The sequence below is a fragment of the Eleginops maclovinus genome, chromosome 20 (genome assembly GCF_036324505.1).
Source record: "Eleginops maclovinus isolate JMC-PN-2008 ecotype Puerto Natales chromosome 20, JC_Emac_rtc_rv5, whole genome shotgun sequence".
Taxonomy (NCBI): domain Eukaryota; kingdom Metazoa; phylum Chordata; class Actinopteri; order Perciformes; family Eleginopidae; genus Eleginops; species Eleginops maclovinus.
The window spans coordinates 12,407,856-12,427,400 of NC_086368.1; the positions used below are offsets into that span (position 1 = coordinate 12,407,856).

Sequence of the window (19,545 nt, forward strand, 5' to 3'; positions counted from 1 at the left end):
CCCCTCTTTGTCTTTGTTCTGCGGTGTAGCACTGCCACACTTGCACCAATTAGCTCTGATGGAGAAAACTGTTGTGGCTAACAGTAGCGAGACTGGCGGATGGTTTACACGGAAAAACATCTCTTTCCTCCCCACCCTATAATCACACCCCCAGACTACCAAGGAAAATACTTTCTGCCCCTCTCTGTCTTTGTCTCTCTCTGTCTCAGTGGATGGCTGTGAGTTACGGGTTTGAGTTTATCACAGTTCCCGGGAACAGCCCACACAATGGGTGAGATGTCATAATGACTGTGTCCGAATTGGCTTAATGTGTTTGCACTCTGCAATATGCGCTTAAAGGACTTTTGTGGAGGTTTAGTGTGAGCTTGTCATGGAGTTCTTGTTCGTCTGTGCTCTTGGTGACAAATTAGTCTTTTTTCATTCCTTTTTTTCTGAGATAATTAAGCTGCTGAAGCATACAGCAGCAATGCAGCACAGCTGAGCACTCACTGTGTGCATTATTTGCTACATCCCACTAAATATAATAAGATACAGAGCTTCTGTTTCAGCCATCTCTTCATTTTCCTGCAAACACGACTAAACTGTGGATCTCAGTCTTTTGGCAGAGCCCTCACTTGACTCAAGGATTTAGATCAAAACTGATACAATATTTTAAATGACTCAGTATCACTTCTCTCTTATCTTCCATTTTCCTTTAAACCTTCCTGACATACTTTTTCCTAGTCAATATGGAGTACTGCTCTTGCAAGTTTTATAGTATCATCAATTTAAAAAATATTGTCATTCCCCTTCTCCCTCCCCCTCTCTTTCACTACAGTGTTGTATAGATAACTACGAGGAGATGGTGAAGATCCTGCTGGACCGAGGCGCCTGCGTCAACGCTCAGGACAACGAGCTGTGGACGCCGCTGCACGCCGCCGCCACCTGTGGACACGCAGGACTCGTCAAGATACTCATCGCCAAGTAAGACACACAGATACACTATTAGCGTTTACTGCCACACCATATGTTTTATCGGTTTAATTTGGACTATATGTCATGCCTTATTGCTTTAATTTGATTGTTGTACTCATTGCCCTATATTTTTTTTATTGTTTTATGTTTCATAATTCTATTTTTTCTGGGCTGTAAAGCCCCTTGTTTATCTGTTGCAAAGCTGCCATTTTATTCATTTTTATAAAACTGTCAACTGGTAATTTAGAAACAAGATCTGAGGGTCTGTTGAGAAGTTCAGGAAAGTACAAGTAAACAACTCGATATCAGATGTGTAGCAAAAAACTAAACGAAGGCAGGAGTAAGTTTGATAATCAACCCTCGAACGAACGTTTAACCCCGAGAGACTGCTTTGAGTCGAAGTTAGTTTAAAGTGCGTATTGACCACCTGGATCAATGGCAGACATCACACGCAATAATGTGCAATGCTTGGCACTTCCAAATACCAATTAACACAGAGGCCCACACACACACATACACGGAATTAACAGGCTTATTTACCAGCTGTAACAGCGACACTGTGACCTTGTGAGTCATCATGGCAGATTGTAGAGAGAGGAAGTTTTGAGTCTCTTCCACTTTTCTGTCTGTGTGTCGTCAGATTTTGTCTGTAGTGGTATCATCACACGTGTGCAAGAGGCTTTCAGGAAACTGTAGAGATATGTAGAGGCTGATATCAAATAAGTATTTTAATGTTATTTGTCTGATCAGTATAGTATATGTCATGGTAAGGAAAATAAAAACTAATATTAAGTATTAGTGTTAATTTGACTGGACTGTTGCTCACAGCAAAAACTGTTAAACTTGATATTATAATAATCAATAGAGTAATATTTAATTATCTCTTAGCTCCAGGATGGGCTTTTTTTTTTTTAATGTTAATCACCGTTCAAAAATACTGAACCTGGTTCATCAGAAGGAAAAGCGTACTGAAGATCGTTCATTTCTTTACTCTGACACCTAATCATGTAGGATAATAACTGTATAGTTTTGCATGTGTAATTGGGATTGATGTATTATCCTCTGATAGCAGGTACACAAACGAAAAGAAGTCCGAAATAGAGACACAATAAAGATTGTTTATGCACACCTATGAGTACACAAACACCCACACACACAATATTCAGACACACTGCTGCCACCTGTTGACATGCAGGCCTTGTCGAGCCACTCGTCATATCACTTGGACTCTACAGTGAGTTCCCGGATTGAAAACAGCTGAATAATGTCTTCTGAAGATTTTAATTAGCAGGGTCACTTACTCCTCCAACAGAGATTTATTTTCTCCAAAATGTGAGTTATGGATCAGATTGTTTTTCAGTTTTTCTTTGGATCTAACAACTGTCAAAATGTGAAATACAGGCTTGTTTACTAGAATGATAAAATGTGTTGTGCATATAAACAAACACATTATCTGACAGCAGCAAATGATAAATCAAGCTGTCTAATATTTCGGTTTTATCAAAAGTTTTTTTTTTTACTTGTGTTTATTTGGCTCACATATGATGCCTTTAAATGCAATTTATTACACCACATATAATCCTTTTGTTTGCTTTGTTAGATGATGCACATTAAGAAAAAAGGACTAGCCCATATATAACATTTTTTTTTTGTAAGTGTTGATCATGTATTGTCTTTTCTCCCACAGTAGTGCAGACTTGCTGGCGGTCAACTCTGATGGCAACATGCCGTACGACCTTTGTGAAGACGACCCAACACTGGACATCATCGAGACAGCTATGGCCAACAGAGGTACAGAATAAATATTCAGAGTGAAATCAGCGCCGCAGACATCATGGCTTTTTATTTCAGTGGATCAGCAGTATCTGTCATCTGATTACTGCCGAGGTATTATGCTGTGTACTTTCTTCAATATTATGGCTATTAAATCTAACTTAATCCAACTATGATTTGACCATTTAATACTTTTTAACCTAACAAAAGGTTTCAGAGCGCTATTTGTTCCTGCAAACTCCTGAATCTCAAGGTGAACAGGGGAATTATGGCTTGAAACAAGGGGGAAAATGTATCTTTTCCTCTGGTCTCTGCTCTGGATTCAGTTTTTGTCCTGTGAAGGATAAAGTCATTTTGATGAAGTATCACAACTTTAACCAGTTGTTACCAAAAGTATAGCCTTACTAGTCTTACTTAACACAAACAGCAGGACAAAAGAGCTGTCCGTGTTTAAAATATGTAAACCATGAGAATAGATTGTTGCGGAGGACCGTATGCACACTAGAAGTATGTGATTGAGTTTCAGGATTGACACTTCAGGAAGCTTTGGGGTATTCACAATTCTCTCACGCCGGCTCTGGTGCAGATTATGAGACTGTATATATTCATGCTGTATCACTAAACGAACTCAGTCTGCACAGCTTGCCTGCATCCCGTGACTGAGAGTTCAAGGAGATCAGCACCGACATACATCAGTGAAGGGGAGAGAGGAAACTCACGCTGTGTTTCAGAAGTGTTCACATTTCTGCCTTTTCTGTATGTGCGATCCGGCAAAAAAGACTGTTGCAAAGAGGGTCGGAAGTGACAGACAGCTTTATTTACACTGGAGTTAAATCACACCCAGCCTTCTCAACATTGGCTCTTGTCAATGTTTTGTTTTTGTTTTCTAGTAAGCAGTTACATCTACAGGCTGCCATGTGAACACACAGTTGGAGACAAAGCAGCAAAAATATGTAGCTGCGGGGGCTTTGAGTGTAGCGGAGAGATGTAGTGTGAATGCACTGACTGACAGCTCAAATGTGGTCTGGAAAAAACCTTTTTAGCTTTTTGTTTTAGAGTTACTGCTGTGTGGATCACCATTCGCTTATTCTTTCGCAGGGGAATATGTGGACTATTTCTTAGGTTTAAGAACACAAGATATAAGTTGTTAATGAGTGAGCTTTAAAGATGCTGGTAGATGAGGTCAGGCTAGCTGTTTCCCTTGTTTCAAGTCTGGGTGCTAAACTAACCAGCTTCTGGCTTTAGTTTAATATTTAACATATAAAGATGCGTATCGATTTTTCTGCTGAGTAAAATTGCACCTTTAAAGAAATAACGTTGGTGTTATTCAACCTCGGTCTTACTATGATGGTGTTCATTTTGACGGTGGTTCAAACTAACTTTGCCCTCACTTACTCGCTGTTGTAATCATTAGGAAGACACAGCCTCCGTCAAAACGACGTATGTCAGGGTTTGGGTATTCCAAGTGAACTCTAATTCTAAATCAATCATCTTTGATTGTTATTTGTGGGAAACTCTCATGTGACTTGCTTTTGACAACTGATCCTAACCTTTCGAGGTGAATGCCTAACATGATCTTGCAAGGGTTGCACAAAGGGAGGGTAAATATGTAGCCACGACCAAATTAGCCCCCTGTATTCGCTTTGGTAAGAAAATGGGACATTTCACTTAACTCCACTGGCCTCTGTAATTCAATTCACACAAACCATTCATTGCAATCTACCACGGAGAAAAAAAAAGGCAAAAGGCACAAGCGAGGCACAAAGTGTATTGTTGAGAGAGGCTCTTGTCCACAACTTTATTTATAACCATTGTGATACGTGTCGACAGGAATTTTTTTTCCACTCTACGGATGTACTTTTAGAGGCAACTTGTGGCTTACCAAACTACTGTCAATATTTTAAGCGTTAGCAAACAAGAAAAGGTAGAATAATACTGGAATTTTCCATGAGCAAGGTGCCCTTCAGCCTCAAAGTAAATGCTTCAGTGGAGCTGCTCAGAGGTAAACAGGAGGAAACTGTGTGGAAGCAGGGTGCTGCTGAGGGCACTATTGGAGCTCAGTTATATTACTCTGGATAATTAAAGGCCAAAAAAGCTATGTAAAAGATAAATACTGCACCAGTGCATCATTGTAATTTTAACAGCTAAACAGATTAAATAGAGCACATGAGAGGGTGGATTTCTGGATGGGAGGCGACATTGCAGAGACAAAGAGAAGGAGGCTGGGGGTTTGGAGAGGGAAAACGGAGACCGCCTAAAAATTATGTTCTCCGTTTGTAATGTGATCTCTGGAGCCGCAGAATGCAGATATCAGTACAGTAGGTGAGAAGAATGATTATTAAGCTCATCAAAGGGAGCGCGCTGTTGCTAATTGCTCCTCCAATGTTCACTGTTCTGCTGGATAAACCTCCTCTCTCCAGAGACACCACAGGGATGGGCACACCGCCACTCTCTTTCCCTCACACACACACACACACACACACACACACACACACACACACACACACACACACACACACACACACACACACACACACACACACACACACACACACACACACACACACACACACACACACACACACACACAGGCTTGATGTGCAGCATCTACCGATCTGACGCTTCCTTGATCCTCCCCTGTTGATACAGTTCATCTGTGATGAGACGCAGTGATAACAGAATATATCTCCCAGTAACTGAACTGGGGAAATAGATTGGGGGGGTGCAGAGCATTAAAAAAACTCACAGCTGATGTCTTTTGTCACAAAATTCCATCAACCGCTTTATAGTATTTAATTCAAAAACTCTTAAATCCATAGATAAACATTCATTAATTCAGTCAGTCATTTTTTAAGCTACAATTCTAAATATTTCTTGCTTGAAATTGCTCAAATCTGTCTTCCTGATTTTCTCAGTTTTATGTTTTTAATCAATTTTATTTATACAGCCAAATAAAACATATCACTCAATGGCCTCGTATCATTCACTGTTACTTGGACAAGACAAAATACACGTGCAGACACCACATTGAAAAAATAAAAGAGGTTTATTAATTAACAATCAAAATAATCATAAATTGTAGTCCTTTTTCAGAGACAGAGGGGGGAGACAGATGGGATGACAAGTTCAACCTTAAATGGTCTCTGGGTCACATTCAAACTCAGGTCTTCCCTATCAGGGTATGAGCCCCAGTTTATGGGTCACCAGATCTATCAAGTGAGCAACAGCATCACATTTTGAGATATGACTTTTAGACAAATCCCCCAAACATACCTCCTTAAACTCATATTTTGATAATAGAGGTAATTAAGATTGTATAACATCTTAGGGTCTTAGGGTACCTCCTGTTTTGGCATTGGCTGTTAGTTAACACAGTTACAGAGGGGAGTTGTGTGCTAACTCTGCTGCCATCTGTGAATAAATCAGCCTTTAAAATTTTACTTCAGTTTTAAATCAGCTCATTTTTTGTTATTTACGTCATGATACGTTGATAGCTTTCTTCGCTTAACTACATTTTGTATCATGTGACAATGCCTCTACTTACTATATTATACATGTTTAAATCCTTTGTGCTATTGTCATGCTGTGGGGCATGATTGCTAGCAGAAACAACAGAACAAAATAGCTGGAGCGGTGTATTTCATTTAAGATGTCAAGTGGGATTGTTGTTGTACTGATTCCTGCGCCTTTACACAGCAGAGAGAAGTATCAGTGTACCTCCTCAACATTTTTCAGAAACCCTAGCTGCCATGTAGATGACACTACAACAGCAGCCTGACTTTAAAATGACGGGCTGCGGGCTGAGTGGATAGATTTGCCTTCAGCTTTACTCGCCAAGGTTTGATTTATACCTCCGTGTCAAGGCAAAAGGTCATAGGGCTGAAATACTGACGATAACATATGCACAGTCACGTGATGCTGTTCTACTTCTACTCTTTATCCCAGGTTTTAAACAGACATTTTATAAGGATTGTCTCGAAATATTTTCATTCACACCACTTGATTTGTTGTAGTTTTGGCAATTCACATATCCAAACACACACAATAATATAGGAGTCACAGTTCTGGCTGTTTTCCTTATTGTTAATCTGGCCTTTCTTTAAATCTGCTGTGCAATACGGGACGTTACTGCTGAGCTGTGGGGGGAGAAGTGGAGTGAAGCGGTCACAGTACTGAGTCCTACCTGGCAGCGAGGCGATGGATTAAAGGAAGAATTTAGAGTGGCTGTGACAGACAGAATCACTCGGCACAGGATGGCCGGAAAAGCAGCGTGAAAGTAAACTAGGAAGAAATTAAAGGACTGTTTCTAAGTGGCAGATATTTGAGATCCAAAAGTTGAACTGTACGCAGCTCTCTTCTAATTGACCTGTGTGCCCAAGTTAAAAACATTGAAGAAAGGATTTGAAAATAAACTATTTCTTTAAACAATTCACTTTATTAATGTGTTGTTATTAAGATTGTGGCTATTATAGAAAGTTTTAAAAAATCTGTGTTTATTAATCAAAATTTCAAGATTGCATTTTGGATTTAGTATTGGTGAGCTGCAGAGACATCCCCGCCTCAAAGTTATATTTGAGCAACTTAAAGACATATATTTGTTTGGTGCAGATCCTCCTAAAAAATTATATCATGATAATTTTTGAAATATTTTTCTATGAGGGAGAGAAAATGATCAACCCTCATATATTGTAAGCAAATATCATGCAAAGAATTATTGCAATTAGGCATTTGTTCAAATCGTGCAGCCCTAGTCTGCTCCATTAAAACTTTCCTTTGTATAACTTGTTTTGAAAACTTACAATTGTTTTTATACTCGCTGATAAGCTTTTATCGGTTGCTTGTAGATAACCTCCAGTGTAATTTAAAAAACATGTTCCTGTCAATCAAGGAAATTAGTTTTTCTGTATAACTTTCTGAAGTTAGTTTCATATACAAGCATTGTGCTGTGTCCCTGTCCGTTATACCCAGGTTGTCTCAGATCAGTGATAAACTCGCCCTGTCAGCACACTGACACTGCATATCACAGCTGTCAGGAGAAAAACTGCCTGCCTTGTGATTAACGCCGCGGTTCTGCTTGTGCGTTTGATTGACAGGCATCACCCAGGAGATGATCAACGAGACACGGGCAGCTACAGAGAGGAGGATGCTGGGAGACGTACAGGAGCTGCTGAATCAGGGAGAGGAGGTCAACCTGCAGGACTCTCAGGGAGCCACACTGGTGAGACTCTGAGCTCCGGTTATTTCGACAGATCTGGATTTAAAACCAGCTAACTAAAAGGTTTTATAAAGTTCATGTTTTAGTATTTTCAGCTATGAAAAATTATAGCAGAGTCCAAATGTGTCCTCTTCTAGGACCTGGGTCATCAGAAAACTGACGATAAAGCATACAAAATACGTCACCATACGTCACTCAAGTAAAACACATTTACAATTAAAGACAATAAGGGATAAATAATGTAATATATGTATTTATTTTATAGATTTTTTTCAAATGTATTTGTCAGGGACCATGTACAATAATTATATCTAAATTGAACAACTTGATTTAAAGAACCAGAGTCCAAATAAATAACCAAATCATACAACAACAACCAACACTGCTTTTGGTCTTGAAACAATACTTACGGACACCATGGTTTATTAGAGCAGCCAATATTTGAGTGAGAATTTGCAATCAGACAGACATGTTCCTAAAGTTGTTTGGCAAATATAATTGTGTGACATCATTGACCATTCACTTGCAGCTGTAGGAAATCTGAACACTGGAAAGATGTAAATAATGGGGCGTAACTAAGAGAGGCTCTGTTGAGTTTAACAGGTTATGAGGGTTTTTCTTAAAGAAGAAACAGATTATGTAATATCAGTGGTCTACACTGAGAGGAATAAGGGTAGGCTGTTTGAATATTCAAAGGATTATCTTTATAATAGCTTTACCTTTTATTGATTATGCGCCCTGTAGCGCTAGCTCCTGAGGCTGTTATCCGTTAAAGCTTATCAGGTATTTACAGACTCATGATTATGTTCTTAAAGGCAGATAAGATGTGTTAATTCAAATTGCTCTGCAGATATTAAAATGATCTGTTCATGAGCACTGAATACACCTGCAGTGGTAATTCTTAAAATGATGTAGTGGTAGATTAGAATAAACCTTTAATCATAAATATGTATGCCTGAATACATTATGAGAAGTGGGAATAATTAAATCACTGAATACATAAGTGATCAAGTCATACATTTACTTAGTATTAAGATCTGAAGTGAAATACAACCCATCATGAGCCTAATAAATAAGCAAATACCTTGAGTAAAGACATGAAATGTAAATCAACAGCATAAAAATGCCGGTGTCATTATGAGCAATAACAAAACCTGGCTGCGGTGCACATGAGGACAAACATATTCAAACAAAAGCAAATTGGCTCTAGGTTGCATTGCTAGGGCTATAAAATAAAAAAATAATAATGTAAAATGCATCATAGAGGAGCCACAAGACAATGTAGTTTAAGCAGTGACTCACAGCCACATGCTCCTGTGCTGATAAGCCATTTGTTTGAGTTGTATTGGGGAAGTGTACCTCACTTACCTACCCAAAGTACATTTGTAATATTAAGGAGTTTAGTGCACTAATGCTATAAAAATAGGTCGCAAAAAATAATTAGTCTGGTATTTCCTGGGTAGGGCTTATGATGCAAAAGGAAGTCTTTATTGTGTATCAGGGTTTTATCTACGCCGGGCAAACAACGTGACAGATCACTGGATGAAAATAGCCAGGGGACATTACATGGTTGTAGCCCAAAATAACCCTGCTAAGCTCTAAAGTCGGACCACAGATTGTCTGATTGAGCTGCTTGTCCCCTCCTATTTGGGCAAGATGGAGCAAACTAGAGCAGGCCTTGTTTAAATCTCTGGCAGAGAGGAGGGAAAGAAACCTGAAACTGTGTTTGTGAGGCTAATGTTTTAGTCTCCTGCTGAAATATATTGTGTTTACTTGTTTTGATAAGAACAAACCTTTGTTATCCCCAAATAAAAAAATCACTTCAACCAATCAGGGCTTTGTCGCCTAATTAAACATCAAATTCAAGGCCGATTTTAAAGAGTAAAAGGACTGTAATTAATATTTTGCACAACATATAAATAAACATGGGTCAATGAAAGTGCTTGAATCTAGGAGTCTATTGTTCAAAACATTTGAGGACCCGTGGGAACAAAGGGAAATGATTGAGTAAAGTAAAACAGATCACTGGAGCCTAATGCCAATGCAAGTTCATTTTTTGTGAAACATTTTTTTTGCCAGAAAAGGTAATTGGACCAAAGCTGAGAAATCTTCTCCTCGTCAGGTTGTCAGTGCTATTGATGAAACTGCTAAGAGAAAATCATTGCAAACACTTCTTCAGATTCACTTCTAGCTCTATTGATGGCAATGCTGGTGGTTTCACCACTTTGAAGGCAAAGGAAAAACCTTTCCATCTTAGAGAAGGGGGGTGGAGAGCCAATATTGTTTAGAAATATGGATAATTGTGCTCATGTTCATTCACTCCAGGAAGTGGCACTTGCTGAAATGCATTAAAATCAAATGCAGCTGAGCCCTGCAGGAAGTGATGGACCGTAACATGCCTGATAGGTGTCGGAGACGCGGTCCTCTCATTGTTTACAAACATCCACTTAAACGCGTCAGCTTCTCAAGGATCAGGGAGACATCCCTGCTGTGCTCTGGAGCCTGAGCGCAGCCTCACATCGTGCTTTTCAAAACTGTTCAGATGTTTTGCTGTAGAAACATTCACTGTTTGTTGTTAACCTTGTGAGTTGTTAGAGAAAAAGGATTTTAAAAAGATACCTAGACACATACATACTTATATCATAGCAGTGCACTTTTTGAGACACACTTGGACTCAAATGATTTGTAAATAGTTTGTAAAAGAAAGAAAATGTGCTTTCAAAAATGTTTTCTTGGCTTTTTAAATTCCTATTACTGTAGTAGCATTTGATATTTTTTCCAGTAAGTTCTTTTAATAAGAAGCGTGTGTGTTTCCTTCCTCCTTATGCTGCAAGAAGATCGATGATGTATAAAAGACGACATTTTCTCTTTTCAATAAAACTCCAGGGTTTATAGGATCACATACCCACCGGTTGCTAAAGCTTAGTAATGTTCAGATCAGGATGAGTGACTCTAGTCTGAGTTTGATCGGAGTCTAAAGTTATTGCTGTTGAAACCAAATAACTGCATCAAAAATCACCAGGCTTCGTCTCTATTGCAGATTAGATGAAGGCTGGCATTGACTGCTTTTAATATGTCAGTACATGGCTCCGACAGATTTGAAGGCTAGAAAAATAAAATATCCATTGAATCACTTCTAGCAGTTTCAACAAGCAAGTCTGTTCTTTAAGCAAAGAAATCCAAATGATTACTGACTCCAGCTTCTCAAAAGTGAATATTAAAGTTTTCTATGATAGCAAATTAAATACTCTTAGTTTTGCTGGTTAAGAGGGGGGGGGGGGAGTATTTGTAGTTGAGTAAAAGTAAAATAACCAGAATGTAGGAATACTTTGTTACAAATCAAATTCTTGCATTTAAAAATTGTACTCAAGTAAAATTAGAAAAAGCATTAGCATTAAAATATACTTAAACTATCAAAAGTAAAATAACTCATTATGCAGTTTGGCCCATTTCTGAATAAGATACTATACATATATTTTGATTGTAATTTTAGATGCATTGAAGTGTTATCAAAGCTGGTAAAGCTGCAGCTAGTTTTACATTGTATACTGCAGGGTGGATGGTGGATTTACTCCAGGTGTAACTTCATTCTAATTTAAGTATCATAAAACACTGCCCGTCCAAAAAAAAGCCTGTTGGGGCAGTGCTATGATCTGGGGTTGCTGCAGTTGGTCTGGTGTAGGTTCAGCAACGTTATGTGCCCAAAGAATGAGGTCAGCTTACTACCTGAATACACTGAATGACCAGGTTATTCAATCAATGGATTTCTTCTTCCCTGATGGCACGGGCATGTTCCAAGGTGACAATGCCAGGATCCATCGGGCTCAAATTGTGAAAGAGTGGTTCAGGGAGCATGAGACATCATTTTCACACATGGACTGGCCACCACAGAGTCCAGACCTGAACCCGATTGAGAATCTTTGGGATGTGCTAGAGAAGACTTTGCGCAGTGTTCCGAATCTCCCGTCATCAATACAAGATTTTACCCTACAAATAATATAAACCTCCAGGCATAATTGTTTCTTCATCAAGGTAGTGTCTGACCTGCAGAGCAGAGTGGGTCATTCAAGCCAGCAGGCGGTTAATAACTTTTACTGTTGATGCATTTCGGTGTACAAAAGAACAGCTGAACCCTGAACGCCCTATCATATTGAAATGACAGCAGAGCCTTTTTACAATACTGCCGTCCTAATCCGACAAAACAGGAGAGGGAAGGTGCCCAGTGACACATCCACTTTTTCTGATAATCTTTGCAGGTGTCGGGTAACGTCAGCGTTTTGAATTTAGTAGTAGAAGAAGGTTATTCTCTGGCATCTATGAGTGTGAACTCCACACTGGATTTGAAGCACAGAGCGAATCTATAGGAAGCCCTGCTCACTGACAAATCTCATCATTGTTTCGCCTCTGTCCTTGCAGCTCCACATCGCAGCAGCCAGTGGATACGTGCAGGCTGCAGAGCTGCTTCTGGAGGGGGGGGCTCGCATGGACCTGAGAGACTCGGATGGATGGCAGCCTCTCCATGCTGCAGCGTGCTGGGGTCAGGTAAGGTAACACAACAGGAAACAGAAAAGCACACACACACACATTTCTGAAAACAGTCATGTGATTATTGATGTTCTTGCAGATGCATGTGGCTGAGCTGCTGGTGTCTCACGGAGCCAGCCTCAACGCCAAGACCTTCGTGGAGGAGACACCCATCGGTATATTTACACCTCAGCGCTCCTATCAATACACCTGGTGGGAGGTTAAGAAAACCAATGTCTCACTCGGCATGATCTCATTCCACCAGTTTGTTCTGTTTAAATGCTTATGGAAATCTTGTAACTGCAATTTTAAAGCCTTTTTAGCCTATATTCATGACTAGTTTAATCAGCTTGTGAACTTGTTGTTAACATTTATGGATTAACACACACATACATTGCTGAATTTACTCCAGGGTGAACATACGGCAACATACAAATAATGACAATAGAATAAATCACTGGAAAATGAAGAAATAGCTAAACATAACAGTTAAAAAATAACATATTATTTTGGTGAATATTGCCCCTTAATATAACAGACAGATTGATTTTCTAGTTGGACGCGTGCACTCTCAAATGATGACGAAGTTCTTGCTTGAAATACTATTTATAATTAATCAAAAAGCGTGTGTTTATGGCAACATGCTCATCACATCCCCAATCACTCACACCTGTACCGGGGAGGTCCCTTAAATACCCCGTTACGCCATCCAGTGTTCAAAACAATGGAATTGGCTGCAACATATAAACAATACTTCAATAAAATGAAAAATTAAATGAATTAGGAAGACTGGCAGAAACATAAAATACAGTAACGCACAATTAACTCAGAATACTCTTTACTGTAACTCTGATGTATCATCTTATAACATTTTTGGCAGTATTGGCCGTCAATCGATTGTAAAATGGAGAAATTTAACTCATGAATTATATGTTAACAGGACAGTGTGAAAAAATAGTAATTATATGAACATATTTTCTTAGTAATCCTGGTTTTGTTTTGTTTTGTTTCTTAAATAATATTAAACTCAACAAACTTTTTAGTATGAAAGTTCAAGTTTTAATTTCCTCTCCTTCATCCTTTCTCATTTGAAGATCTTTGTGAGGATGAGGAGTTCAGGGCCATCCTGCTGGACCTGAAACACAAACATGACATTATCATGAAGTCACAGCTCAAACACAAGACGTCACTGTGCCGCCGGACGTCCAGCGCAGGCAGCCGTGGGTAAGTGCTGGCATCTGGTGGCATTGCCGCTGCTACTGCAAGTGGTATTTCGCTGTCTATTTACTTTTCTTTTCCCACAGAGACAGGAAAGATCAGCAGATGAGGGCATATCCATCAAAAAAAAGATAAAGAGCAGCATTTTAATTTTTAAGAAATCCTTGTCAATGGAGAAGACCATCAGTGCAGTGTTTTTAAAATGTGCACACACTTATCTCTGATATTTACTGTAGCCTGTTTTGAGATAAGCAGAGCAGCCATTCATCTTCAACTGTAAATCCAGACTAATTGTTTTATGATTTGTGCATTAAGGCCATTATTCATGATAGTTGGCATGTTTCTTGTCTACTGGCACAATCTCACTCCACAGGAAAGTGGTGCGGCGAGCCAGCCTGTCGGACAGACACAACCTGTGCCGCAAAGAGTACGAAACGGAGGCCATCGTGTGGAGGGGGGGGAGGGAGGAGCAGCAGGAGGACAAAGAGAAGGAGTCTGACCAGGAGAACAACCAGGTGATCAAAGTGAGTCTTTTTTAATTTTTTTTATTTCGCTGTGTCTTTGTTTTGAGAATGAGATGAACATATGCATAATTATATTTGTTACATTTTTAAAAGTAGCATTTGAGAATGTACCCTGTATTTTCTGGTTACTTTTTTTGTCTGATAGGGTATGTTTCAACTTCCTGGACCTTATTTGCTGACCTGACATGACCTAGATATTTGAAGTGAATGAGACAGAAATATAATCTCTCCTACACATCAGGAGTGTTAATGTCAGATTGCTGTAGAAGTGTGTCAGAATTTCCTTGAAAAATGTCACAGGAAGAAACCCACAATGGAAAATACATCTGCAATACAGTCCTCCACTGATACTAGACCAAAAAGATAAGATGCAACACAGTTGCAGCAAGCATTGTTTCTGAGTATTGCAGGGGGTTTTTCTCTACTGGAATAAACTGTCTTCCTATAATTCTAAAACTGGTGTAGGAACTAGTAATCATCTGCTTACTGACAGTCTCTCATGATCAATGGGCTTTAAGAGAAATGTAGAAATGATCAGAATGGAAGTACGTTAAATCCTAATGGTACATTTCAAGCTTTTGTTACGAAAGAACCTGCTGGTGTACACTAGGTTTCAATGAAGTGAGACTTTGTCTTTATAGTTGTAAATATAGTATAGTTATAAATTGTGTTAGCTTAAGCCCCAAATAAGATATCTGAACCCCCTGCATCGCCTGCTTGTTTTTAATCACTTTAAAGAGAAACCTCAGAATAAAGTGATCTGTTTGATGTCCCGCAGGTAAAGCCAGTCGTAGCTGTGGAGCTGCCAGACAAGCCCAAGCTGCCCACCATCCTCAAAGACAGCAGCAGCAAACAGAACGGGCTCATCTCCACGACGACGTCCACGCCCCCGCAACCGCCCTCCAATAGCAACACGGCATCGCCTGAATCCTCCACTCAGGAGGACGCCTGCCCAAGAGAGCGCGCTCAGACTCTGTCAGAGCTCAAGAAGCAGAGGTCCGCCGCCAAACTGTTGAGTCACCCCTTGTTCAATGGTCACCTAGGTAACGGCTCCACAGACTCCTTCACTGAAGCCAAAAACAACTCCGAGGACCCCCGCATGCCGCTGGTCTCCTCCAATGGCAACGCGGTTTACTACACGCCAGCCAGCGGGGACCCGCCCCTCCTCAAACTGAAACAGCCATTAGAGGAAGAGCAGCCCAAGGTGCGGACCTGCTGCTGCGTGTCATAGCAACCTGGTCACTTGACTGTTGTCAAATCAGGAAGTGTTTGCACAAAGGAATGAGGAATGGGCTACGGAAGGAAGTAAGGAAGGAAAGAGGGAGTTTCCTATTACCATCCTTCTCCTCCCCTCCTTTAAACGTCTCCCAGAGAAGATGGCTGGCCTGAAGACAGTTTAGAGACTTATCCTTGTCCTTCCCTGCCGTTATGTGACTCCTGCTACAAAAGAAGACATCTTCACCAAAGCAGGCGTGTTGTGTAGCACAGAGGACGAAAGGAGCCGAGCAGTGCTACTTGTTTTCTTCCAGTTGTCACCCCTGGATTAAAACTCCTTTTCATATACAGAGTCACTCTACAAAGACAGAAAGAGTGTGGCCCTGCTGTCCCCTGTGCACCTTTGAAGAATCAAAGTGAAAACAGGTTTGTTCACCGGGAAGATTTCAAGTAAAAAAAAGTAGAGAAGATCTCCAGGTACACGGTGCATGTTCTGCCCTCTGAGGTGAAGATGGAAAATATTTTGTTCACCCTCAATATGGATGGTTATCAAGTCATCAAACATTATCTTCAAGAAGAACTTGCATTGTTGTCAAACTACCATGTTCTCTTTTTTGTCATATATTTGTTCAAATGTGCAGGAAGGCCATCCCAGGACGGTCCAGATGTATCGCATTACATGGTGTTGTTCTCCAACATGTCAAGCAGTGAAACGTAGCAAAATGAGATCTGTGAAGTCTCTGAAATATCTGTCATGTTAAAGTGCTGCCTGCAAAAGTAAAGGGAAGGAATGCCATAAAACAGTATTAAATATTCAGGAAGTATGCTCCTGCAGCGAGGGATAACATGTCAGAGTAAAGTTGTGCACTTTTTTACTGTCACTCTACTTCACCTCACCGTCCACTCATATCAAACCTGAACTGACAGGTCATGCTCCGGTTGATGCTTAACCCACTTTGTGCTCAGATGATTTAAGCAAATATTGAAATGGCTGTACATGTCTTTATTTATGAAATTAATGTAATGTGTAGAGAAAAAGAACATTATGGTTCCTAAAGTTGAGTGTATTTATTATCTGGATGGTGTGTGGAGAGCATGAATGCGCTATGAGATGAGCTGGAGGGACTTCCAGGAAAGCACCTTCAGACACGGAAAATCAACTGCTAAAAGTAAGCAAGTGTTACTGTCTGCTTTATGTACAGTTTACACAAACAAGCCATCCTACCAGGCAGGATTTCATAATGTGTCACTACAAATAACAGTGTTATTTGTTTATGTTTTGGGTTGTTTTTTCTGGTGGCCATTGTGTGGCTTTATCTCCTCCTCGTCACTGTATTCGTTTAATTAACTGAAGTTGTAAATGTTGTGTAATGAATTACTGTAAGTATAGTATTTTCTGAAAACACACATGGAATTGTATGCTTGCCTCCTTTTCATAAGATGGATTTGATATGTAGCACACCATTAGGTCAGGTGTCCCTGAATGCATCATGGGTTCAACAGTAAATACAAGAACTAGTAGTAGCTGTAGCTAATCCGCCTAATTAAAGGAATAATTAGGCCTTTTGGGAAATGTTATTTTTGCCAAAAGTTAGATGAGAAAATCAATAGAACTGTCATGTTTGAACTGTAATTATGTGTATTTTATTTAACCAGGAAAGTCTAATTGAAATAAAAAATGTCTTCTGCAAGAAAGTCCTGGCCGAGATGGGCAGCCGCACAGTAACAGAACACAAATTAAAAAGAAGAACAGAGAACATATATGGTCCCAATCAGGAACATTATCATAAAAAGCATCTACAGATTGAGAAGCACTCTGTCTGTTAAAACTCTTTAGACAGACCAGTTAAGTTAAAGCTGGTTCCAGGCAAATGGAGCAGGGTAACTAAACGCCCTTTTCCCCAGGAGTTGAAACAAGTCCAAAAAAAGGTAGCTGGATCTAGCACAAAACAGCTAGCCTGGCTCTATTCAAAACAAAACCTGCCACTGGACATTTTCTTGGCCGGGTATTTTGGTAAACTAACTCGTCCAACAATAAGGACAACAACGTTATGTGTTTTTTTTTTTACAGTTTAGACAAACGATATATATTGCATTAGAAGCTCCTTTTCACTGGCTACTCCTAGCAGCAGAGGCAGAACTTCAGCTGACTCTGTGACTCCATATGATAGTATAGTCAGTCACTCTGCAGTAAGCCAGAATGTATGAGACCAAACCACCTTAATCTTAATGATACAAAATGGCTTTTCCTGTTGTGAAATCATTCGTTTTAGAAGTGTTTGTTAGTTTTAGGTTTTTTTGCTAAGCTAACTGGCAGTGAGCTCAGGCTTTTTATTTAAGAAACATGAGTGTTATATCAATCTTCTCATCTAAGTCTCCGCAAGAAAGCAAATAATCATATTTCCCAAAATGTTGTCTTACTCTTTGCATCTAAAAACAGCTTGTCTAATCTCCTTGTGAGTGCCAAAGAGTCTTCCATGATTTAAAAATTAACCAATATGGACATTTAAAAAATCTTAGGGCATGACTTTCTTCCTCACAGAGATGTGTTTGTTCCTTAAGTCCAACCCCTTTTAACACGTGATTACCCACAATGCCACTAACGCTTTACCCCCGCCTCATCAACTGTACAGTGTCAAATATTTGTACAGATGCGTTTGTAAATATGTTTGTATTAGTATCCCCTTATCTGTTGTTCCCATAAACTGCATTAACATGTTATTGTTGTTACTGAGGAACATTTAGGAGAACACAATTTCCCATATGGATGAACAGTACTGGCGTTTTGGGAGTCTATGTAGATCCCCGGCCCTCAGTAATCTAGTAAATATAAAATCGATCCTCCACTGCATCTGGGTTTCACTTTCATTATGTTGTTTCTTGCTTTTCGGATGACCAGCGTCTGCGGTCTTTTCTTCTGTGCAGTCTTCTGCAAAGGTCAGGTTTTTAACTCAATTAAAGGAAGTACAAAGTAAGTCACAGTCAGGGTGACTACTCTATTACGTATTTTAGTTCCTTCTCTTTTTTGATTAAGAAATGTCTTAGACTTTGACATCAAATTGATTGAGTCAGCTGAAATTCACTGAAGTGACTCCAGTTCATGGTTATTCTTTCTCTAAAATCCATTCATCAAATGTCAGTTCTGCTTCCTTGTTAACAGCATTTAAATCACATCAAATTGTAATTTTGAACTTCAACCTGGTCAGTATTATCCGCACAGGGACTGTCCGCTGTTCTGAAGTGTTCTCATGTTAGATCAAAGCTTGTGTTTGTCTGCAAGTCTTGCTGTCTATAATGATACGATTCTAAAGACAAAATACTACTGATTTTGTAATTACTGGAATATATTGATGGTTGCATTAACATATTTTGAATAAATTGTATATTTTGAGAATTTTATATTGTCTCTTCTGAACAACTGACGATGTTGTTTCTTAATTGTTCAATAACAATGTGCACTGCTGGCCTGAAGATGTCTGTTGGATAACAGGAATAATTTGAAGAGGATACCAAATACATTTCATACACCAAACTGTCGTTAATTCATTATTATTATTAAATAATCAGTAGTTTAAGTAAGAGAGAAATAACTAAATTCTTGCCGAGAGCCAGGGACATTAAGTGAGAAATCATTGGCCCCTTCCACACTTCCTGTCCCACTTTTATTTATTGGTACCGTTGCTCTGAATACACTTCTCTTTGTACTCAGTCTTAATTTACCTGGAAGGTATCATGACTGCATCTTGCACGGTTGAAACACAATTTCATTCACAAAATCTGTCCAGAGACATAAAAACACTTTGCAAAGTAGTGTGGTAGGTCCTGCTCAGAGGTAGGAAGTAACTTAGTACATAATATTCAAGTACTTTACTTAAGTACAATTTTGAGAAATGTGTAGTATTTTCATTTTATGCTTCTTCGTACTTCTACTTTACCAAAATGTAGAGGTTAATCGTGTATTTTAACTCCACTACATTTATTTAATACCTTTAGTTACAGATTTAGATTAGTGATGTGAAATATAATCAACACTTAAGTCAAACTTTAGTTACACCAGGAGTAAATTCACAAGCTACCCTGCAGTATAACAAGTCATTAAAACTAGCTGCACCTTTAGCAGCT

The 19,545-nt window shown here is 39.3% G+C and overlaps 1 protein-coding gene across 1 annotated transcript in view; it reads left to right on the forward strand.

The window, feature by feature from the left end:
• Nucleotides 1-16,832, forward strand: part of ppp1r16b (protein phosphatase 1, regulatory subunit 16B) — a 77,606-nt gene extending 60,774 nt beyond the window's left edge. Inside the window, exons 4-11 of the mRNA XM_063910476.1 lie at nucleotides 818-963; nucleotides 2,642-2,745; nucleotides 7,821-7,945; nucleotides 12,359-12,484; nucleotides 12,567-12,642; nucleotides 13,561-13,690; nucleotides 14,058-14,208; nucleotides 14,987-16,832. Coding sequence (XP_063766546.1) covers nucleotides 818-963; nucleotides 2,642-2,745; nucleotides 7,821-7,945; nucleotides 12,359-12,484; nucleotides 12,567-12,642; nucleotides 13,561-13,690; nucleotides 14,058-14,208; nucleotides 14,987-15,439 — 1,311 coding nt within the window. The 3' untranslated portion in view covers nucleotides 15,440-16,832. The remainder of the gene's footprint in view (nucleotides 1-817; nucleotides 964-2,641; nucleotides 2,746-7,820; nucleotides 7,946-12,358; nucleotides 12,485-12,566; nucleotides 12,643-13,560; nucleotides 13,691-14,057; nucleotides 14,209-14,986) is intronic.
• The last annotated feature ends 2,713 nt before the right edge of the window (nucleotides 16,833-19,545 follow it).